General features: G+C 42.3%; 1 protein-coding gene across 3 annotated transcripts in view; it reads left to right on the forward strand.

The window, feature by feature from the left end:
* The first annotated feature begins 348 nt into the window (after positions 1 to 348).
* The window catches only part of ARID2 (AT-rich interaction domain 2), a 98439-nt gene continuing 75762 nt past the window's right edge, over positions 349 to 23025 (forward strand). The window contains exons 1-4 of one of the 3 annotated variants that reach the window (XM_053405248.1): positions 349 to 468; positions 10261 to 10534; positions 10715 to 10808; positions 11900 to 11997. In XM_053405248.1, the coding sequence (XP_053261223.1) occupies positions 10443 to 10534; positions 10715 to 10808; positions 11900 to 11997 (284 nt within the window). In that variant the 5' untranslated portion in view covers positions 349 to 468; positions 10261 to 10442. Of the gene's footprint in view, positions 469 to 6898; positions 7179 to 10260; positions 10535 to 10714; positions 10809 to 11144; positions 11356 to 11899; positions 11998 to 23025 lie in introns of those variants that run through there. The other 2 variants (XM_053405250.1, XM_053405251.1) reach the window with 2 other exon arrangements.

Raw genomic sequence — 23025 nt, forward strand, 5'->3', positions numbered from 1 at the left:
ACAACTCATGCCCCATACTAACTATTTTAGGTCTTCCTCTACGATAAGAGATCTAGACAGGTTGCCCGGTGTGCCTTTTCTGAAGTACTGTTTGGCTCTGTGGAGGCTAACTTCATTCCTCGTAGCGACGGTAGATAAACCAACCATCTTTACCCTCCTTTCAGTGGTCAAAGTCAGCATTTTGTAGTTCATTATGAATTTGCATGAAATACCGTACATAAAGGAATTAAGCTCGACTACTTTCATAATGGCAAACAGCCTTTTAAGGGAGGGGGAAAGGAGAATGGAATTTTGGACATAAAATTGTTCCATGGCAGTTGGGACAAACTGTTAGAAGGAAAGGCAAGCCATCCACCCCCAACTGTTTGGACAGCAGCAACATAATTCCTCGTGGGGTGATAAGACTCTCTACAGCGGCGAGTTAAAATGATACCTTGGTGGGAAGTCACCTGCAAAGCCTACGACGATGTGAGTACTATGCATTTTAACTTAACGCTGCCAGCAATTTCTTCTAATGGCTAGTGCTTGAACACAAGGATGGAGAACCTGCACACTTCCCTTTAGCATGGCCAACCAAGTTCAGCATCAGGGGGAGGGGGGGAACAGAGGCTTCCCCATCCTTCCTTCAGCCTCATGGCTTCTTAATGGTAGTTTTGGCATCTGTGCTGGCTAGCTGCTTCTGTAAGCTTCTGGCCCTCTGCTAGAACCTCAGAGCAACTATTCTCAGCCTGGTGCCCTTCAGATATTTTGCTCCCAGGCAGCATGGATTAAGTGTCTGGAGGGCACAAAGTTGGGGGAAGGATGAGTCAAGTTATTATAAAAGTAAAGGCAAGTGGGTGTGCATGAGTGGGATAATGATTATTCTCCACCCCCGTTTAATCCAATAAGCAACCTCACAAGTGTAAGGAACAGAGTGTTGGAGACAGCAAGGTTTCTTTGTCTGTGTGCAAAGGTGGAGTCGGGCTAACCCTGATGGTTAGAGAATTCTCCTCTTGCTCCAAGTACAGTGGATGTGTTGATTAGATACACATTGCAACCCGTCCCAAAGGGCAGTAGAGAATGGTTCAGAGGGTGAAGTAGGCCACAAAAGGGATCAAAAGCTCAGAACAAGATTATGGACATGGCTGACGTCTCTACTGTCACTGCAAACCACTTCAGGGTCTGGATAACTGGAGCTGACAATTCCAAAAAGAAATCTAGCAGGATCCATTATATGATACAAATGTAGTCAAACCACCGCTGGGACGTCCCTTGGATGATTTCCTCACTGCTGGGAGAATCCATTACATGCATCCAAGGAACATTTTTTTTTAAACCAACCTCCTCATACTTTCATAAACAAGCTGTGAATGTTGATTGTTGCTTGTCGCTGTAAAGCAGATCCCTCCCATTGTTACTGCAATTCAGAAGCCTGAAGCAGAAAACAGCATATGTTCTTTGCTAATTTTGGAGGAGCTGCTGCCGTTTCCAGTGTAAGCCAACCAGTGCTTTTCACCAAGAAATGAGGTGTTGTACTGTTGGAACCGATAAAGGATGGAGCAGTGCGCACGATAGCATTTTCTCCATTTCATCATAGGATAAGATAGCTAAATTAACCAGTACCTCAGAGATCCTGCTTCTCTGCTTGTTCTAGTACTCAGTACTCACTTCCACTGGATTCCAAAATAAGCAAAGAGAGATTCAGATTCACTGATTAACTGTAACAGGGAAACTGCTCTTCAAAGGCTGCATAATATTGAAGCATGCATATTTTAGGGTTCTACCATTCCACTGCACTTGATTGCATTCGAAGGTGAGTTGAGACTTGCCCCATTACTGCAACTGTTTCCTGCAATAAGCACCTGGATTTCCTCATTTCCTCCTCTTCCCTCACCCTACCCATTTTGGATTAAACTGTCAGCCATTATGATAGGGGACCTATAAATTCTACATCGTCTAAAATACTGTTGCGCACTTAATTAGCAACAGTGGCAATAACTGGAAATTTTGAAATCCATGTAAATATATGTGCAGGACAATCTCTGCATAGAATTAAATCCTATCATGTTCAATGGGAGTTCTAGAGATGCATGCTTAGAACTGCAGACTTAAGAACAAGACTTTATAGGAAATGGTGTGTAAACACACTAGAACTAGTTTTGATGTTCAGCACCCAGCTACATACTCTTTTTGCTCTAGTTCAATTAGAAGTCAATGCCTTGCCCTATAAAGCACTCTTTTCTTTGCTTGTGTGTAGGTCGGAAACAAAAATTAGTTTTGTTGAAACTTAGTGAATAACCCCCATAAGAACTATATTCAACTAGCTACCTTAACTTGTTACCTTGCACATAAATACAGTGGCTGCATTTGCATGCAACACTATAGATCAGTGGTTCCCAATTAGCTAAGTACTGTGGCTCGCCAGTTTTTAAAAAGCCAAGCCATGGACCCCTTACTTTTGAAAACTTTTTTATCTCTACGGTAGTTTTTGTTATGTGAATGGTGCCACGGAACCCCTAGGTGGGTTACACAGAGCAGACTACCCGTTGGGAACCACTGCTGTAGATTATCATTATGATGAACTCCAGCAGCTCTGCGGTTCTTGTACTCCTCCTTTTGTTCCTTCCTCTGGTGTTACCTTGAAGGGTTCAGAAGCTTTTGCTTCCATTTTGACTTAACCATAGCTTGTCATGGCATCTGAAACCAGACAAATTGTTGTTAGTCTTAATTATGATTAGTTGAAACAAGCTACCTCCAAAACATAGTTTTCAACAATGCTTTGTTTCCACAAACCAGTAAAGATTAACTATAGTTAAAGTGTTGCATCAAAACCTTCAACTGTAGTGAAAGCTTCTGAACTCCCCCTTCAGCTGGTTTGGAGTCACTGAGTCTTGTCCTTACAACACTAAAATATAGTTTACTGTTCTGCGCAAAATGGTCCAGTTTTTACACTTTTAATATATGAGCACTGGTTTTTATTTAGTCCAGTGCTTCAGTCCACAAACTAGGCAAAGCTGAGTATTTGATTTAATAGTAATGTACAGAAGAAACCTGAACTTCTGTTCTTCCATCATTTCCTCTATGACTTAAGAGAGGCATGACAACATGGAAGCTTGACTTAATACCAAGATGCAATACAGGGAGTTAGTGTTGATGCAGATAGGTACCTTGTTCTTCAATGCATAAAGAGCAAATAGAGACTGCTGCCCTTGCCATCAACCTAGGACCTCAGTTTAGCTGGTGTGGTACAAACCAATGTTGTTTAGGATTAAACTGATGAGAAAATAACCAAATTTAACTATGGTCAGTAAACTTTTGGAGGGGGGACGATACCCCCCCATACTTAAATTTCTCTGGGAGAAAAAGGAAACCACCTCCCCTCCCCCCAACTGCTTTTAACAGCTGCATGGTAGGCAGACAACTGGAAAGTATTAAATTTTTCCAAGTACTGAGATATAGTGATTTGGGAACTGGGTAAGGTGGGGTGGGGAGATGATTGCACTTCCCATCTTATAACACTTATTGGCACTGTACCTTTATGTTGAAAGAGAGTTACTCAGGTTCCCTTACTTCCCTACTAAATAGCTCCCTCTTTTTTCTTTTAAAAAAATGAATAGATGTCAGACACTTCCTTTAGGAGCACTCTTCCCTTTATAATCACTACAGGAACCAATAGCCCTTCTCATTAAGGAATACATAGCTCTGCTTACTCACGAGTATCAGTTAGCTATCCTTTAAGAGAATTTTCACCATGAAGGCTTGCAGGTTAGCACAAGCTCATCTGCATGATTTTGCTCATTCACTGGAAAACTTACACCAATTGTCTTAAATACACCAGATTCTTAAGAGTCAAGAAGCATTTCCCCCCTATTTTTGAGAAAACTCAAACCTTCATTTTTTGCACAATAGAATATGGGTTGTAGTTTGAAATGCAACCTAATGTCATATATCAACCTAGTTATGTTTCATAAGAAAGGACAAATATTGACACAACATTTAAGCGTACCATGTATATAGCTATTGATAAAAACTAGGGACACAAATGCTGTAAATGCTCAAAGAAATTTATCCAAGACCACAATGTTAAAGAAACAGTCAAATATCTTATTGTCTTTTAAGAATGTATGCCAGCCTGCCGTCCTATAAACAAATTTATCACAGCTCCAGGTGTTCCACAACAGATAACTTAGGATTCCTTGAATATAAATCATGAACCATATGAATACAGCTGGCTACATAGCTTAGTTTAGATAAGTACTTGATTAATTTAAGTCTCATGTGGATTATGAGGATGAGTATTTGTGAAGTTGAGGCTCCAATCTACCCACTCTTAAGAGGTAGTCCCACTGAGTAGAGTAAGATTTACCATTGAGTAAGGATGCTTCAAAGCATACTGCAGAGCTAGCTTAATGGATGTGACCATTAAGTGACAAGGTTCAATTTTAGGTGACTCTCCTTATAGCTAAGAGTCACAACTTAATCACTTGGGGGGGGGGGGTGATAAAAAGACAAATGACTGATGACAGTATTTTAGTTACGCTAAACAGAAACACTATTTGCATTGGCGTTATCACCTTAAATCACATCTCAATTTAAAATGGATATAACAAAGACTTGTGAGAGAAAGCACCTTTTTTATGGAACCTTTTCCAGAGTATGTTTGGTAAAAGTGCTTAACAAGCAAGTCTTTTATATTAAGAATGTGATAGGCTCTGGGAAATAGAATTTTCAAGGTGTTAACAAAGAAATAAGATATGCTTGCCTAGTGTAAATATATTCTTGCCTTGATTATTTAGCTGAATAAAATGCACACTATGGGACTACAACCTTCAACAACTAGTGTAAGTACTTGTTATTTAAAATATAAAGCACAAATAATGACCCAAATTCTAAGAGAAACCCATACTGCTGAAGCACATAGTTCCTATGTAAACTTACCTGGGAGTAAACCCCATGGAACGCAGTGGGGTTTCCTTCTGAGTAAAGATACATGGCTTACGCTAGGAAGCTTGAAGTTCTTCATTAACAAAAACTAATGATGTCTATACTTAAAAGTAACAAGACCAAAATGCCAGAAAGCAAGCTGCAACAGTCTACTCCTGAGAAGAAAGCCGAAACCACATAGGAAAACAACAACCATTGCATAAAAGGATAGTAAGCAGAAGGGAGAAGTAGATGCGTTAGTAAAACAGTTAATTGTGGGTACGAATTAGCACTAGGGAATTGACCACAGTGGCTTTGTTTCATAACTACCCTTTAAATTCTACTAAAAATAAGTCTGTGGCAAAATCACAGTATCTGCATTCTAACAAAGTTAATGTTAACATTGGTACAAATTAAGAGTATACAATTAGGCAGTGTTCCAGTTGAGCTTTTATTTTTCATAAATATTACTAAATCAAGTACGTAGTATAATTTGTGCAAAGGCACTTTGATCGCACAAAGCGAACTGAAAAAACGTTACGATGAGGTTGGTTTTTGCTTTTTTCAGAATTAGGACAATGCATTGCAAACCACAGCAGCCTCAACGCATCACTTTTAAGCCTTTTCAAAATAATTTCCGCAGGCTAGAGATGCTAAATAATCTAACCATTAAAACAAGCGATTCAAGTTTAGTTTTTTAAAAATCCCTTTTTAAAAAAGAGCTTATTAAAAACGAAACATCATCTTCGTAAGGGAAAAAAAGCCATTGATAACAAGACCAAACACGAGATCCCTTACATAAACGTAGATGTACCTTGCAGGGTTGCCAGCACTGCAACTCGGAAGAGAGCATCGGATTTAACAAGGCGAGATACATTCAGAAAGGCACAATTGCAAAAAGGAAGCACGAGAGTTATGCATTCCCAGACGTGACGCGCGTTAAAAGTCTTACAACTCTGCCCATCCTTCGCTTGGGGAAGAAGTGCTGGTTTGCTAGAACAAAAAGAGAGAGAGAGGGACTAAGGGAAAAAAAGTTACAGGGCCCTGTTGTAGTTAAAAAAAGAAGAATCTGTGGAGGAAAGCCGAGGAAGGGGACGGGGCTGAGAGCGAGGCGGCGACGGCGAGAAGATCCCCTCCTCCTCCGGCTCCTCCATCGCGCTGTGGCGACCGGCGCTCCAGTCCCACCCCGGGGTGGAGACCTGCGTCGCGGCGGCGGAAGGGGAGGAGGCGAACGCTCGCGAGGTCTGAGGGAAATCCGAACTGCGGAGAAAATGGCCCCAATTCAAAAAAATAAAAAATAACAGAAAGAGAGAGAGAGAGAGAGAAAAGAGCAGCCAATCCAGAAAGGCCAAAAAGCAGCGAGGAGCCGCAGCGAAGACCGGCGGAGCAGCAGCTCCCCGCCCCGCGCCCTCAAGCCCTGCGGGCGGCAGCTGCTGCTCCTGCTTTTTGCTGCCTCGCCGACTCCGCCCGCCTCCGGCTCTCGCGTCAACAAGGCTCGTCTCGGGGGGGGGGGAGCGAGGGAGCGGCGAAGTCCTTGCCCCCCCTCTCCCTCACACGCTCTCTCTTTCAACGCGTTGACCCGGCCGCCGCCTTCTGCTCCGCGCGGCCCCCCTTCAGCCGAGCCCGTCTCTCTCTCTCTCCCCGCTGCTGTGACAGCTCCACGGGCACAAAATGGGGCTGCTCTTTTCCGTGGGCGCCGCCATTTTGTGAAGAGCTGAGCGGCCGTTGTTGGTGCTGTGGTGGCGCCGCCGCCGCCTCCTCCTTCTCGGTCCGAAGGCCGCCCTGTAAACGGCTCCCGGGGCCTTGAGTGCGGTGGCGGGATGGTATCGACCCCCTCCAGGGAATCCCCCAGCGGACGGTTGCGTAAGGGACCGTGCGCAAATTGCGGCGCTCTGGCAGCGGAGCCCGGCTACGCAGTTTGAGTATCCTTGCCGCCGCCGCCGCTGCTCCCGCCGCCGCAGTATACAGTACGCGCAAGGAACTGAAGCAAGGGAACTGACTCACCTCTGCCAAGTTACCAGGCGCTTGTGGGAGGGAGACCCCTAGTTTTTGAGTCATTCGAGGACTGTTTACAACTCTCCCTCCTGAGTGGAGGACGAGAAAAAAGCCTTATGTTCCCACAAGGCGCTTGAACGCACGCTCGCCTGGTGCTGCATTTGTTTTTCTGGAGCGACAGCAACAGCTATTTCTGCGGATGCTATTAACTTGCAAAGAGCAATATAAGCAACGGCGATCAAAGTTTGCATGCATCCCTTCGGATTAGGGTGCTTCTGGGGGTGAGATTTGCAGAACTCCTCCTCCCCCCTCAAAGAAACCGCTGTAGAAGGGCAGGAGGTTTAAAATGTTGAGAAATAATCCCAAACCAGGGGATTTTGCCCTCTTCTCAATAATGAATATGACCTGGAGGGCAGGTTTTACCAACCGTCTTAATACATCTCTATCTCTCGGTTTTCAAGATGAAACTGCAATCCAGCTGAAAGAAAAACATAATCTTAGATTTTAATTTCCTGAAGCAATTTAGTACATGGCATAAAGGGAATATAGATTTCCTTGACCGGCTCACTGGAGACCCTAATGTGTAATCGATTTTTAAACAGAACTCTCTTCTAACTTTAGTTACCAGATCTCAGATTTGATAACATGATGATACAGGGCTGGGGGTTCAGTTCACTGCAGCAGAGGGAAAAGTGCCCTTTGCCCCATAAGTCTCAAATAGTGTAGAATCTTGCTTATTCTAAGGGGGAGAGCAAGTGTTCACCTACATTACGATTTTTAAATGTCAGTGACATTTTTTTTAAAAAATCAAGCACTCATCTAGAGTATAATTTATTTTATGGGCCTAACTGAAAAAGAGCTGTGATTGAGAAATATTCCCAAGTATTTCAAAGAGTTTATCTGAAGTTCCATCCACCCTGTTGAAGATGGGTGAAATCGTGTGTTACTCTGTGGGAACAAAAAAATCAATTTGATTTCCACACATAATTCCAACTCTGAGTTGGGTTGCGATTACAAAATTATTTATTGGGTATTATTGCTACTAAATTTTTAACAAGGACTATCACATACTACATTCTTTGGCATGTCTAGTAAGTAAGCCCTACTGAACTCACTGGAATTTATCCCAATATATGGATTGCAAACTAAAGAAAGCAAACTTTGGAGGTGGGGATCACACAAGCTTATTCTGGAAATCAAGAAGGGCTTGTTTTATTAATACATGGTGTGTTTTGCACTTCAGTGGTGTGCTTAAATTAATCAAGTTACCAGAAATGATCAGAAGCTTTTCTTTGGACGTGCATTTTAATACATAGTATGGAGCACCAGCATACAATGCCCCACTTCAAGCTGCAACTCTATACATACATATTTGGGAGTAAACAATGGGGTTTAACTTCTGAGTCGATACATATTGTGTGGTACTGCAGCAAGTCTTATGAAGTATATGGATACATAATATGGTTCAAATGTTCTACCCTCTCGCACACGTTGAGCTCACCCTCCCCCCCACATTCCTACCTATTGTATGCATAAGTTCACATCCTTCTCCCTTCCCCCTAACAGCTATAATCTCTCATAGCACTTTTGTGTTTCTTACACATTCATTCTTGTGCTACTTGATTTGCAGTCTGGGCTTGCAATAGTCAAGGAACACAAAACCGCCATTCACTTTTACAGACCTCTAGGTTTCACAGTCCATATTTTGGATCAGGGGCCTTTAATAGTTTAACTGCGTTATTACCTATAAGATTTGCAAAATGAGTGGGCTGGTATGTCATACCCCACTGGTATGTCATGTTCTTGGTTTAAAAAACACCAAATAAGTAATATATATGGTGTAAATTTATAAAACTATGTGCTGCATACGCAATGTGGCCAGGTGTAACTTATAGCCCAAGTTTCCTCAGTAAGTACATTTCCCCTGCCTATATGATATTCCCTGATAATTACAGCTGCACTTGCTCATTGTACAATAATAAAACTTCATGTAGTGCATTTCAGGATTCCAGAGTGTGTTACAGTTTATTCCATTGAGCCTTGCAACACCCCTGCAGGGTAGGCCAATATTATTACCCTCCCCCCCGTTGCACACGGCCTCAGGCTGAGAGAATAAAGATTTGCCTGATAGTGAACTCATGGCTGAGATGGAATTTGAACTAGGAAGATCACCCAGCTTTGCCATAGTTAGACAAGTTTCATATATTTTGAAGCCGATTATAATTATTTTAAATATAAAACCTTTGTATTATTAGTGAATCTTCAGAAGTCATGTGCTACAGAAAACTTTCTAGATTTTTTTTAAGATCACCCTGAACTACAGAGGTTAGGAACTCTCATAAAATTACTTTAGGCCATGCGTAATGTGATACTAGGAAATATGTGTTCACATGTAAAAACATATGGTATCCAAAAATATGCGGGATCTCCCAGTTTTTATGTAGAAAGGTTTTCAAAGTTAAAAATGCACTGGTGATTATTTCCTTTTCCTTTTGAAAGATACAGTTGGTGTGTTTATATACAAAACACGCAAGTCCCTCCCTCCCCCTATTCTTTTATCTCCTCCGGTTAACCTGGAAAGTACTTCCATCTTTCTAAAGTTTGGGAAGAATGGAACATTTTCCCCCTGCCCCTAACCCTGGAACAACCGGTAGTAGCCGCTTCCAACCCCTTCCTTGCCCCCCCCTCCTCCAGCCTTTTCTCTTTCCGCCCGGCTTTGTGTGTGTGAAGTTTGCGGCACATTGCAGATGAGCCCTTAGCCGCGAGAGAAGCCTATTGTTCCCCGCCAGGAACTGCTCGCTGGCAGTGCTGCCTTTTGCCATTTCGGAGCTGCCTTTTGCAGTGCCTCGGCCGGCCTGCGGGGTGCGCTGTGTCGCGATCTCGCCCAGGCAAGCAGCACGGCGGCCTCAGATCTTTTTGTCTGAGAGAGGAGAGAAGTGAATCCCGCTGCCGCCGCCGCCGCCGCCACCACCACCGCCGCCGCCGCTGTACAGTGTGTGTGTGTATGTATGTGTGTGCGAGAGAGAGGGAGAGGGGAGATCTCATGGAGCCGCGTCTGTAATACACACACGCACACACACACTGTCAGTCCCTCACTCCAGCCTCCCCAACCCCCACCCTACCACAACACTAACCCAATTCATTGTGTGATCCAGCAGCACCATGTTGAGTCTCATGTGCAGGCTGGATCGGCTGGGTTCGTGGTGCTGAGAGAGGCAGGCAAGGCAGCGGCGGCGGCAAGAATTGCCGAGCGGTGGCCCCTCTCTCCCTCGCCGTGTGGAGACAGGACTCGTAATTGCCACTCTCTCCGGGCTCCCTTATTCCTTTTAAACTTTTTCTCCCTTTCTCTCTTCTCGAAACAAGTCCCTCTCCATGGCTGATCCCCGGCCGAGCACAGGAGGAACCCGGGTCTCTTGAAAAAAGGCGAGGAGGAGCCGCGGATTGTTGTTGTTTTTCTCTTGGATTTTTTTTCTCCCCTCCCTCCACTTAAGGAGACAAACCCCCCCCGACCTCCTTTTTTTTTTTTTTAAATCCGGGGGGCCGACATGGCAAATTCGACCGGGAAAAACCAACCCGACCATCGGAGAAAAGGACTGGCTTTCCTGGACGAGCTGCGGCAGTTTCACCACAGCAGAGGGTGAGCGAGAAGGAAAATGGGGAGATGGAAGGGGATGGTGGCGGCGGGGGGAGGCTGTGCGAAGCGGCCGATTTTAACTTCCAGCCCCTTCCCTGAAGGACGAGGCGGCCCCCCGCCAGGGCAGGGAAGGGGGGCCGACTTGACAAGTTGTTTTTGTGGCGCTCTCCCCTCTCTCGGCAGGTCTCCTTTCAAGAAGATCCCCGTGGTGGGTGGGAAGGAGCTGGACCTGCACGCTCTCTACACCCGAGTCACCACTTTAGGCGGATTCGGGAAGGTGAGTGGAAGTTTTAATTCGCTTTCTCCTCCCCCAACTCTCTCGCCGCCCTCGGGGGCCCCGGCGGCGGGCTGGGGGGGTCGGCGCCCGTCTTTCCCTCAAGCCGGGCTGGGAAGGGGGGGAAGGGGAAGGAGGAAGCAGGCAAGGCAGGTTGGTGCCTCGGCCTTGTCGGCGGAGAGCTGGAGCCCGGGGTGTGGGGGGGGGGGTTGCCGCTTTTCCCAGGGTCCCCCCTCTAGATATTTATTTTTGGGGGGCTGCTATCACCCCACGTCTCCTGGAGGGCAGGAGAGAGCGGGCAAGGCGGCGTGTGTGAGGCAGTTTCTTCCGCTTGCGGGTTGTGTGTGTGTGGTGTTTCTCCCTCGCGCGCACAGAGAGAGAGGAGACTCTGAGTGCAGTTTTAGTGCAACTCAAAATTAGCGGGCATGTTTAACATCGATAATCGGCACGGAGCTCGGGCTCGGAGATGATCCCGGCGGCCGTGGGGGGGACCAGGCGCTGCCCCGCCAGCCCTTCCCGGAGAGGAATAACAAAAGGGGCAGCCAAGACGGTGTGTAATCAAATAGCCATCTTTAGGCTTCAAGGCTAGGGACAGAAAATGTAGGCCTCAAAAGAAAGGCCTCTGTGTGTCGCGGGAGCTGGCGGGCGGGCTCGGCGGGACGGGGCCCCGGCACCCCTGGGCCGGCGGGGGCGGCCCCCCATCCCGACTCGGCCTGGCTCCTTTTCAACTTCTTGGGTTTTTTTTTTTTAACGGGCCGCGGGAGGATTTAAAAGCAAGGCGGCCGGAGAGACTCCCGATTGGTTATTGTCCAGGCAGCGAGGACAAAAACAAACCTCTCCACACCGAAATACAAAAAACCCCACAACCCTTTTCTCGCTCCCCAATAAAATAAATGTTGTAAAAGGCGAGGGGAGGAGCGAGATGGGATTGCCTGTCAGGGCGAAATAGGGATCCCAGATCCGATGGAAACAAATCCAGAGATCTTTCTCACATTTCTTGGGTTTTTCATGGCAGCCCTTTTTCTGAGGGTGGCGAGCGACGACGTTGTGCATGTGTGTGGTTTTTGTGCATCTCAGTGTGTTGTTTTTGACAGGTATCTGAGAAGAATCAGTGGGGAGAAATTGTAGAAGAGTTTAACTTTCCCAGAAGTTGTTCTAACGCTGCCTTCGCTTTAAAACAGTATTACTTGCGGTAAGTGTTGATAAGGACTTCTGCAGCAGATGTGTGGAACATGGGGGTAGTAGCATTTTGCTCTTTTTAGGGTGTGAAAAATAAGCAATATCTTCTCCTTCATTAAGAGATTCTTTTTTAAAATTGCTGTTGTGTCTCTTGCCAGTTGAAAGTGCCTTTTGCTTTTGTTAAAGGCTATGATGTTTCTGGATTTGCATTATTTTTTATTTACTTCTGCCTGATGCCCCGTGTGTACAGATAGTAGTTGTAGGAAGCTTTTTATTGGTTATTTAACACTGATATCACAGTAAGGCTGGCTATATGAAGCAAATTAATTTTAGTTTTAGCAACTCAGTGTTTAATTGCAAAATAATTAAGTGACATTGCTTGTCTGTTTTTTAAGATGGAATGTTGTTTTACAATTATGTATTTTAAAATAAATGGTAAATGTATACATTCTTTGTCATCAAAGACTGCTATTGCTGAAGGTATGCTTTGGATTACATATAAATATGGGAGGGGACTGCATTTTTGAAATGTTGGTTCTATTAAGGGATTTCTGAAGTATGCTGTTGCTGTTACTTGATTTCCCCTCCCCCCAATCTTTAGCAATTTTAATTGATAAATGGTTTCATGTAGTATTTACTTGAAGTTCTATATTTTATAATGGAATTGTAGTAATTGTAATATGATGTTGTTTTTCAAATAATACAAATATATATAGCCCATGTTTGTAGATGTTTGTGCCAAGGAATCTATGTGAATTTTTGTTATTTTATTTTAAACAAGTTTAATATTTTGAGTTTATAATTAAACTTAAGATGCAAATATTTTCATTTTTCTGTTAGTGTAGGTACAGTCTGCTCTGTTTTGTGACAGGCAAGTTTTAATAATTTTAAAATCTAACTGTAGGGGATTTAGCACTCTGAATTAAGAAATGTAATTTTTGCAGGTGCACTTTCCATTGGTTGTCCTAGATTGACTTCTAGTTTAAAGCTGTAGAGTCACAGCAACAGTGTAGAAGTGGTTATTGAGTTACAAGGAAGTCTGGAAATCCTTAGGCAGAATCAGTTGGAATATAAAGTTGTTGTATACATGTTTGTGATGGCATATGCTTTTGTTAAAATTTGACTATAACAAGAAATTTCTTGTTTACAAGTGTGTATATGCACCTTTAATTTGTATCTTCACTTCTAAAGGGTTTGGATAAGGAAATATTGATATTTTAAAGGATGTTTTGGGATGTGTTACAGATATTAAGTATTGGAAAAAACTAATAGAGATACACTTAATCAAAAAACATAGTACATGCTTCTCTTGAGATTTCACTGTAATTCTCCCATATTACCCAAGTTTCAAATGAAACTGCAGCCAAAGTGTGGCACAGAGTTAATTCCTATTAGGAATACAGTCCTATACCCAGATCCCCACTGGGACTTATTTTTGAGCAGGCATGTATAAGATTCCATTGTAACTCATGTGTTAGATCATGTCATCTCTTTATTCCTGATATTCATTTCAGCAGACACACACCTGGACATACTTAAAAATCTAGCTTTGTATCGTTTTTGCTTTTAGGGGGCCCTTGTTAAAATACATGTATGCCACTGCTGCACTAGGAAATGACTGTGATCTCTTTGTGGTGGTGTTTTTTTTTGGGGGGGGGCTAACATATTGGCAAAAATAAACTTTGTCTGCTGATGACTGTATAATAAACTCATAAGCATCAATAATTATTGTTTTTGAATTTATGCAGTCATTTTCATAATACTTCAGAACTTTTTTTTAAAAAAAGAGAATTTGAAGGATTTTTATTTTCTCAATTAGTATAGTATGAGCATCCTATGACTGATACAATTATTCGTAATAATTGATCTTTGTAAGGGTGATTGATCTGGCTTTTAAAGTCTCCAGGTCTACCTTTTACCTGTAAAGAATTACCTTCCCAACTTTGGCCCCAGATCACTTATGTTGTGATTTTTTTTCTGTTATGGCTTTGCCTTGTAGGGATGTATAAATCTTTTTTTAATCATCATATGTGGACATACACTAGTTTGTAACTGCAGATTTTCATCTAGAGCACTGGTCTTTGTTTTATTAACATATTCATGAGGGGGCAGATATTAGCCCATTCTTGAACCAATGTCAACATTATCAAACCATTCCCCCACCCCCGCACCAGCCCAGATGTTTCCTTGCTTTTTTTTTGTTCATGATTTGAGCATGTTTGAAGTATCCTTCTAGACAGAATGATTTTGCAAGTTCCAGGTATACTGAATTGATGTGCTTCACACCTGTAAGCCACAAGGGGACTAGTCCTCAGGGTGGGTGTTGCTTGTACAGACATACTAGTATGATCAGTGCAGGAGAGTGAGTTCAAGTAAGTGACTGCAATAGTGACTATGCTGCTAATAGGTCTGTGTTTTGCTGAGGAACCTTTTCACATCTGCTGGTTGAATAGCCATCTGCCATGGATGCTTTAGCTGAGATTCCTGCATTGCAGAGGGGTGGGCTAGATAACCATTGGGGTCCCTTCCAGCTCTACAATTCTATGATCACACAGTATTTGTGTTTCATGTTGCAGTCACTGAAAAATGTAGTATCTGCAACAACAAAAATGTTGTGAGCCCTCAAGTGGGTCTTAAAGCAGATATTGGTGTGATCATTGACAATTATCTATGTGAAGGTATTCACAAACACATGGCCTTATGGACATTGTGGTATTAGAAGCACAGATTTTGGCATTTCTAGTTGTTTAGAGTGAAATGGGAATAAAAGGCTTTGGTTTACATGTGGTGCAGCCTAAGGAGGTGCAGGCAGTTGTCCAGGGAGTGTGATGGAGGCAGAAAATGAAGACATTAAAATAAAAATGGAGAAGCTTGAAGAAAATAATAATTGGAAGAGATAAATCTCCTTTTTCAGATACTGAATAGGAAAATTTCTTTAAAATTGTTCTTAGTATCCATCAAACACTGATCTAATCATTTAAGTAAGGTGAATTGAGTCCTATGTGCAATAATCTTGTTTAATAGTTTGCTTTTAAACACTTCACTGTTTTTTAAAATGCCAAATTAGTGTTATTTATGTAAGATTGGTAATACAGCCAGTGTATAAATAAACCCAACAGGTATCAGTCAGTGATACCTGTTGGGTGTCTATATGGGAAGCCCATGTTAAAAAAATTTCTCACCTATGGAGAAAATTGGTTGGCACCAAGTAAGGCGTTTCACGTTAGCCAAACCTAGCCTAACCTTTTTATTTATTTTACTGCTCCTTATTTCATCCTCACAAGAACCCTGAGAAATGATGACTAGCCCAAGGTCACCCAGTGAGCATCATGGCTGACTGGATATTCAAACCCAAGTCTCCTAGGTCAGTACTCTAACCATTGTACCACACTCACCCTCTAACAGACATTCTCTCAAAACGGTCCTTTGACGTAGATTCTGCTCTGAGCTTTTTGGAGAAGGGGCAGAATATAGCAAACAGATAGTAGAATAAATGTTGTCTTGGCTTACTAATCAGCCATTTAAAAAGTAGCTACCAGTGTCTTCCCCTGTATTCTCTGGCATGCAAAGGGACTTGAGAGACTGGTACAGTATTTCATGTGTGCAGGGTATGGTGAAAGTAGAATCATAGAATTGTAGAGCTGTCCAGAGTGGCTGGGACAACCTAGTAAGAAGGGCAGGGTACAAATAAATTATTATTATTATTATTATTATTATTATTATTATTATTATTACTACTACTACTAGAGGTGAAGGGACCACAAGGGTCAACTAAAACAACATGAGTCTCTCCCTCTGCTTGGAACTGCTGTTCTTATCTGCTCAAAACCTACAGTGGAACTGAGGCTTCTGGAGCAGGGATCTGTTTGGTGCTGGATTCCCACTTTGTCAGAGGGCTGACAGAGATCTTGGGGATCTTTCTCCTTGTGAGCTGGCAAGTGAATTTGTGGGTGCCTCTGAAGAAATAATGGAAAGATGGCTGACATCTTTATTCTGATATAACAACAACATCTAACTTACTGTTTCCATCCTGAAATTATCCCTGTGAGGATCTGTAAACCTGTGTAAATGACTTCTGGGGAATCGCTGTTCACAACTTAAGAAGGCGTTTACTTGTCACTTTTCTATTCATCTTGTACATTTATGTGGGCATCCAGTCTCAGACAGTCAGCTGGTGCTAAAGCAATACACAAAGTTAATAGATGCCCAGATAATTGTTTAGATGACTTGACCACTGTATTCTGTGCTCTAGTAACTTCCAGATAGGATTACTAGAATGCACCCTATGTGGGGCTACCCTTGAAGGCAACTCAGAACCTTCCAAAATGCAAGAGCCAGATTACTGGCTGGGCTAATATTTACAACTCCCATAACTGCTGTTTAAAAGAGCTGCACTGGTTGCTGGTTTGTTTCTGGACCTGACTCAAGGTACTCATTGTTTAAAGCAAGAACTTAGGCCTCAAATATTTGGAAGGCTTTCTACTTCCCTACGTACCCTCTCAGATGTTAAGATGAGGGAGTCCTCTTGGTAGTTGTGTGAGCCTCAGAAGTTCAGGGAGAGGTAATCTTAATGAGGCATTATCTGTGGCAGTCCCTAAGCTGTGGATCTTACTTCTGAGCAGAAAAGTCTAACAGAGCACAGTTTTTAAAGATGGTATAAAGACCCAGCATTTCAAAAGCATTAACTTTCATGGCCTAAAGTCCTCTTCATCATATACATAAAGGGACTGGATAATAGCATAGATGTAAGGGTGGTTGTTTGTGTTTTAAAAGGAAACACCTCAGTGGAAATTACATTTTTAAGTGAAGCATCTTAGTGTTTTCCATGATACTATACAGGGAAGAAGAAATCAATGGTAGCTGTTGAGACACTGGTTTACACAATTACTATTTTCTCTGCCCACCCAGATTAATGAGTTTTAGGACAGCCACTTTGTGATTTGTAGAGTGGCATTCATAGGAATCCTAGATGCTATAGATTGCATTGTTAGCAGTGTTCTCATTTTAATAAAAAGATTTATCTGGTTTGTTGCATTGGTGCCTATGGCCTGGTTTGTACATAACAGTGATCCATGGTTTGTTTAGGAAACCACATATTAATCACACATAGTCCCACAGACCGTGAAACAAACCGAGGTTTGTTTGATTTCCAACTATTCTTGTTTTGTTCCTTTGTAACGGCACCCACTCCCAGTGGTCTAAACCAGTGTTCCCCAACCTTGGGCCTCCAGCTGTTTTTGAACTACAACTCCCATCATCCCTCGCTAGCAAGACCAGTGGTCAAGGATGATGGGAATTGTAGTCCAAAAACAGCTGGAGGCCCAAGGTTGGGGAACACTGGTCTAAACCACTGAGCCTCTTGGACTTGCTGATCCAGAAGGTTGGCAGTTCGAATCTGCACAACGGGGTAAGTTCCCGTTGCTCTGTCCAGTTCCTGCCAACCCAGCAGTTCAAAAGCATACCAGTGTATGCAGTGGGAAGGTAAGCAGCGTTTCTGTGTGCTCCGGCACTCGTCACGGTGTCCCGTCGCGCTAGAAGTGGCTTAGTCATGCTGGCTACATGACCCGGAAGGCTGTCTGTGAACAAATGCCTGCTCCCTCAGACTGAAGCAAGACAAGCACCGCACCCCATAGTCACCTTTGTAGCTTGGTGGGCATCTGGGTAGGATATCCAAACCATAATTAAGGAAGGGTGTCGGATTCACATGTAATGCCAAGCCGTAGTTAAAACAAACTAAAAGTTCCTTAGCCAACAACAAACCATGACTTCAGATTCTTGTTTGTTGGCAGTAATTAAACCATAGTTTGTGCATGGTTTAGATGATCCACCAAACCATGGATAGGGTTATGTGTGAAGCAGGCATTTCCATTCATTGAACAGATCCTTACAGACAGTCAACTGAATGTAGATAATGCACTGTTGGTATAACTGGTGCCATAGAAGTAGGTGTTAGTGGTTGGTTAGTTTCTGTATAAGATCGTATTCAGATGTCTTTTGTACTATATCCAGGGTGTGTTGTATAGAATAGATGCTAAAGGTAAGGTAAAGGCAAAGGCACTGTGGTCTAAACCACCAAGTTTCTTGGGCTTGCTGTGGAATTGATGAAGCAGAACTTGACTGTAGGGTGGCAGAAGGTGATGTTTTGGTGATATCTCTGAAATTGTTCCTCACTATTTGTCCAAATGATTAAAACATAATTTGTGTATCTGAGATATGCCACTGGGTTAACTACTAGTTAAAACACTTATTACACAGTCTGCTATGAAGATGTTGGTATATGTTGTTGCACATGTGCCCATTGTGGGACTGTGGGTTTGTAGGGATGGGTATCTCAACTTGAAACAATAGTATGTAAAGAGGATGATATGTGAATGTTCTGGGGTGATGTTGACTGTATTTCTTTGCCAGGGAAGGTAGTTATGATATCCCAAAGCCCATCGTCATTGTGATGTTTGTATATAATAATTCTATTTCCACAGTTGCTGAGACGGTTTCCTGTGGAAGTTGTCTAATAGAGTTAAGTTTGTTAAGGAAGTCTGTGGTGTCTTTAAAAAGCTTGTTTTGGCACCAGTTATGAAAACCAGACTTTCACTAGGGTCTATGGATTTCCCCCCCTTATTACAAAACCTGTTGAAGGAAATTAAGGGGTGACTTTTTAAAATGATGCTGTTGAGGCATTTACTAGCAGCATTTACTAACAACACAGAAAGAGCTGCTCTTAAATACTTGTCATCCTTCAATCCATCTCAGCATCTGACAAAGCTGGCTTTACCAGGCAATCAAGCTGGCTGCCAGGTTACCCCATATAAAGTCAGTGTAATGTGTAGTGTAGCCAGAATCCTATATAGTACAAAGTTAAAAACAACTCACAGGAAGACAAACTGCAGTAACAAGCTCTCAGTAACTAACAAACAACAGCTATGAGAAAGTGAATGCTTTCACTAAAGAACATTGGCAACGAAGTCAGTTGTGGAAGCAGGTAAATGGCTATGGTTGCCAACCTTCTTACTCCAGTAGGGTTACTATGCCTATGATAATAAACAGAAGAGTAACAAGTAGCATTTACCTATCGCTGCCTCCCTTTGCTGTGTATGGTTTCAACTGTTACATAAACATCTGTCAAACATCTTGCAAAGTTGTCCAGCTAGAACATGAAGGCTGGCAATTGTTGGTCTTGCAGTAGGCTTCACTAGTTGTCTTTATGACACTGGAAATTGGGAACACCCTTTCCTCCGCACCTGTTGGAGGGCTGCTTGTGGGGAGGTAAGGCTAGTGATCCCAGGACAGGAATCAGCAATAGTCAGCATCTGCAACACACAGCCTTTCCTTCAATTCTCAGTAGATGCTAATGAGTGATTAATACTGGGTGCTGCCATCTAGTCTCTTCCAGTTCCTTTGCCTCAGCTTCACTCTGCCTGATGGAGAGTGTAATGACTGAAAATATAATAACATCTCCCATGAGAGTAGTTGCAGGGAAACTTCTACTGTGATCCTGCAGGAGAAAAGCCATCAAGTGTGTTTGGGCAGTAGTAGCAATGGTTGGATCAGAGACCCTGGCATTAACCCTACCCCTTTCTATACAGTGCAGATAGGCACTGCAACCAACAGTTAAACAGTATAACCGGGGCACTGTTTTCATGGGGAGCAGGGAGAAGCACATAAAAGACTGAAATATTTTCAGTAGTCATGGATGGAATTATGGACTCTTCTTTTCCTTCCTTTCCCATGTAGGGTGCTTTGTCCCTTCATCTCTAGTTGAAGGAGTCAAACTCAGAATCTTGTGTGTGTGTCCTGAGGCAAAATATATTTAAAGATTCTTGGAAGAAAAGTGTTAGAACAACAAGTAGAGGAATAACATATTGCTGAGTTAAAGCCCTTTGTGCAAAGTGTCCTTTCTCCATAGTTCCCATAATCAGAATCCCCTTGTATGCTTGACAGGAGGCCAGAGAAATATAGCCTCCTGGTGTACATCATATAGTGTTATGGGCTCTGTGGAAGAGATTTTATATACAGGTCTGGGTGTGCTATGATTTGAGTGCAGAGTTATTCAGAATCCTATGCTTTGTCACAATAGTGTGCACAGAGTGAGGACAGTGTGAGTTCATTAGGGCTGTTTTAAATCAGACAATACTTTTGCTGGCATAACCTTTCACCAGCATAATAACCAGGAGAGGGGCCTGAAGGTGTTTAGGACTTCCTTCCCTGACTTGCTCCTAATGCCACCCGTATTTGGTCCCTCTATTGGTGGAGCAAGCAGTGAGAATTTGTCAATATATCCCTGACATCATGTATGCATCAAGACCCCACACTGATATACCTTCAGCCAGTGCAGTTTGAGCATAGGAGTGTGCCGTTGGTATACATATAGTGAGCTCGTGAGTTGGTCTTTATGTAGACCACGTCTTTAAGAAGTTAAACAAATGACCACATATTAACGTGCTCCGGACTTCAGTATTTTAATTGCATCATATTAGTGTTAAACTAAACAATTCTTCCTAAAATTGCTTTCATTAGCAGGTACTTAGAATGAGAAGGGCTGACCAAGGTGTCCTTTAATATCCAAACATTTCAGGCCAATAACCGTGTGTGTATGAAAATTGCTTCAGTAACCTCATCAGATTTCCAACATGTTACAAGATGATCAAACACCTCACTGAATTTTCAACACATTCCTCTTTATAGTTGATTTCGCTTTCTTCGTGTGTGTGTGTGTGTGTGTGTGTGTGTGAGAGAGAGAGAGAGAGAGAGAGAGAGAGAGAGATTTATTAATATGAACAAGCTTTTTACTTTGACAGTTGCATTCTCACAATGAGGTAGTGGGTTTCATCTTTATTTAAAATTGGATGTAGAAGATTGGATGCTCTCAGCATTTTAAAAATTCAGTTTTACATTCTGTTTCCCACCTAAAAAGTTAAACAAAAGAGGTTCTAGTTTAACTATATTGCATTGCACTTCCTGGCAGATGTGGTAATTTTATGATTTGTGGAAGTGTAGTGAGCAGTCAGAAGCCAAAGTGTCAGTAACCATTCATGGACTGTACCTGTTCTTGTGATGTGAGCAGCAGCAGTTAATATAATTCCTCTGAACTGGACTTTAGGTCTGATGTTTAAGCTTTGCTCAGTTATATTAGCAAAGTGAATTACAAATAGTTGAAGGATTATAAATAAATGAAGGATTTTAAAGAAACAGTGCTGCTGGGAAGCGTGCTTTTACATCTTTTGTTATTTGGTAAAAAAAAAAGAGCATGGGAATGTGAAGGTTGGGAGAAGGTTTCCAGATTAAACGTGTTTTGTGTTTGTTTTTAATGTGGTGATTATTGAGGTCCAGCCCTATAAAGAGTTGTTAACTTATTCATGCATAAAGCTCCATTTGTGGGCCTTCAGGTGAGAATCAGAATCTACAGAAGAGTGTTTATGATCATGTTCTGATTCATTAGCCATACATTTTTAAACTCCAGTTTTTTGCGTTTGTTTTTAATGTCATGATTATTGAGGTCCAGCCCTATAAAGAGTTGTTAACTAATTCATGCATAAAGCTCCATTTGTGGGCCTGCAGGTGAGAATCAGAGACTACAGAAGAATGTTTATTATCAGGTTCTGATTCATTAGCCATACATTTTTAAACTTCAATTTTTTGTGGCTTGGTGGCTGGTCCTAGGAATGTTTTGAATTGGCACAATTGTACTAGCAATTGCCTGTGGACTAGGGTGTTCAACACATCACTAAGTTAATACTTTGTGGTTTGGTGTTAACATTAGTTTAATACGGATAGGATTGTTTTTCTTTGCCACTCTTCAGTCTTGTTTTGAAAAGCCATGTTTGGCACAGTGGCACTTGTGGTGTTACTTTCTTGAGTTGTTGAAGCAATAGTGTCCCAGGCATTTGCTGTGCTAGCGCAAAATTGCAGCTTGTACCGTGATTTGGTGAGAAAGAGAGCTGTTCATTCTTGAAAGTATCCATCTTGGATTGGACTCTTAGCCTTCAGCCAGAATTTATCTTCTGAATTTGCAGAAGTTCTGCATTGCAACAGCCACTACAGCACCAACAGAATGAAGATAAAGCTAAGATTTGCTTTCAAAAATCCAGTGCTTCAGCTCCCAGCTTGAGCATTCTATAACCCTTAGGTTGTAAGCCAACTTTGCTTCTCCCCAAAAGCAACAACTCAAGAAAGCTTAGAGACAACCACTTAAGTGGTATACAAATTGTTAAAATAATAATACTGATAGCATTGATGCAGCAACTCAAAACAGTATAACCAAAGTGGTCTTCTACCAACAGATAAAACAAAGCAACAGTAAACAGTGACTTTTTGATTGTAGGCATGTCCAGTTTCCCACAACAAAGGAAGCAGGCATGTGTCTGCTTGTATTGGGTTCCCTGAGCCTAATCCTATGCTCTGCAAAAGAACTGAGTTGATAGGTGGATGTTTGATCAAAATAAATATAAGCGAACAGTTTCAGGGTTTGGAAGGGATGTATGAAATCAGCTATGTGATTTGCAACAGGAGTAGCTAACTTATGGCTGTCCGGATATTGTTGGACTGCAGCTCTCATCATCGCTGACCATTGGTTGTGCTGACTAAGACTGATGAGAGTTGGGAGGCTGAACAACATCTGCAGGGTTACTAGTTACTCACCCCTACCTTACTGAGTATAGAAATAACTTGCTTTTCTTTTGTACGTGCAGCAATAAGTGTGGATTTATTTTTTAGGCTTTTAGGGAAATCTAAAATATAAATACAGTATTGAATTATTATAGTTGAACTTGGTTTAACCATTTCCAGTGGCAGTTTACTATATAAAACTTAGGAAAAACAAGATTATAGTAAGAAAGTTGCGGGAGATATAATAATAGTAAAAATGCTAGAACTAAGCTGAGGACATAGTGATCAAATTCTTCAGTATGGAACATTAGGTTTTGGTTAGCTAGGAATTGAGTAATACATTGTCAAATGAACTTTATGTTTAAATGTGGAAAGGTAAATCCTGATCCTACAGTGAATTCCTGCATCGTGCAAACGCCCTTATAAAGCAGGTGGTTTT

This window comes from Podarcis raffonei, chromosome 10 (assembly GCF_027172205.1).
Source record: "Podarcis raffonei isolate rPodRaf1 chromosome 10, rPodRaf1.pri, whole genome shotgun sequence".
NCBI classification, from domain to species: Eukaryota; Metazoa; Chordata; class Lepidosauria; order Squamata; family Lacertidae; genus Podarcis; species Podarcis raffonei.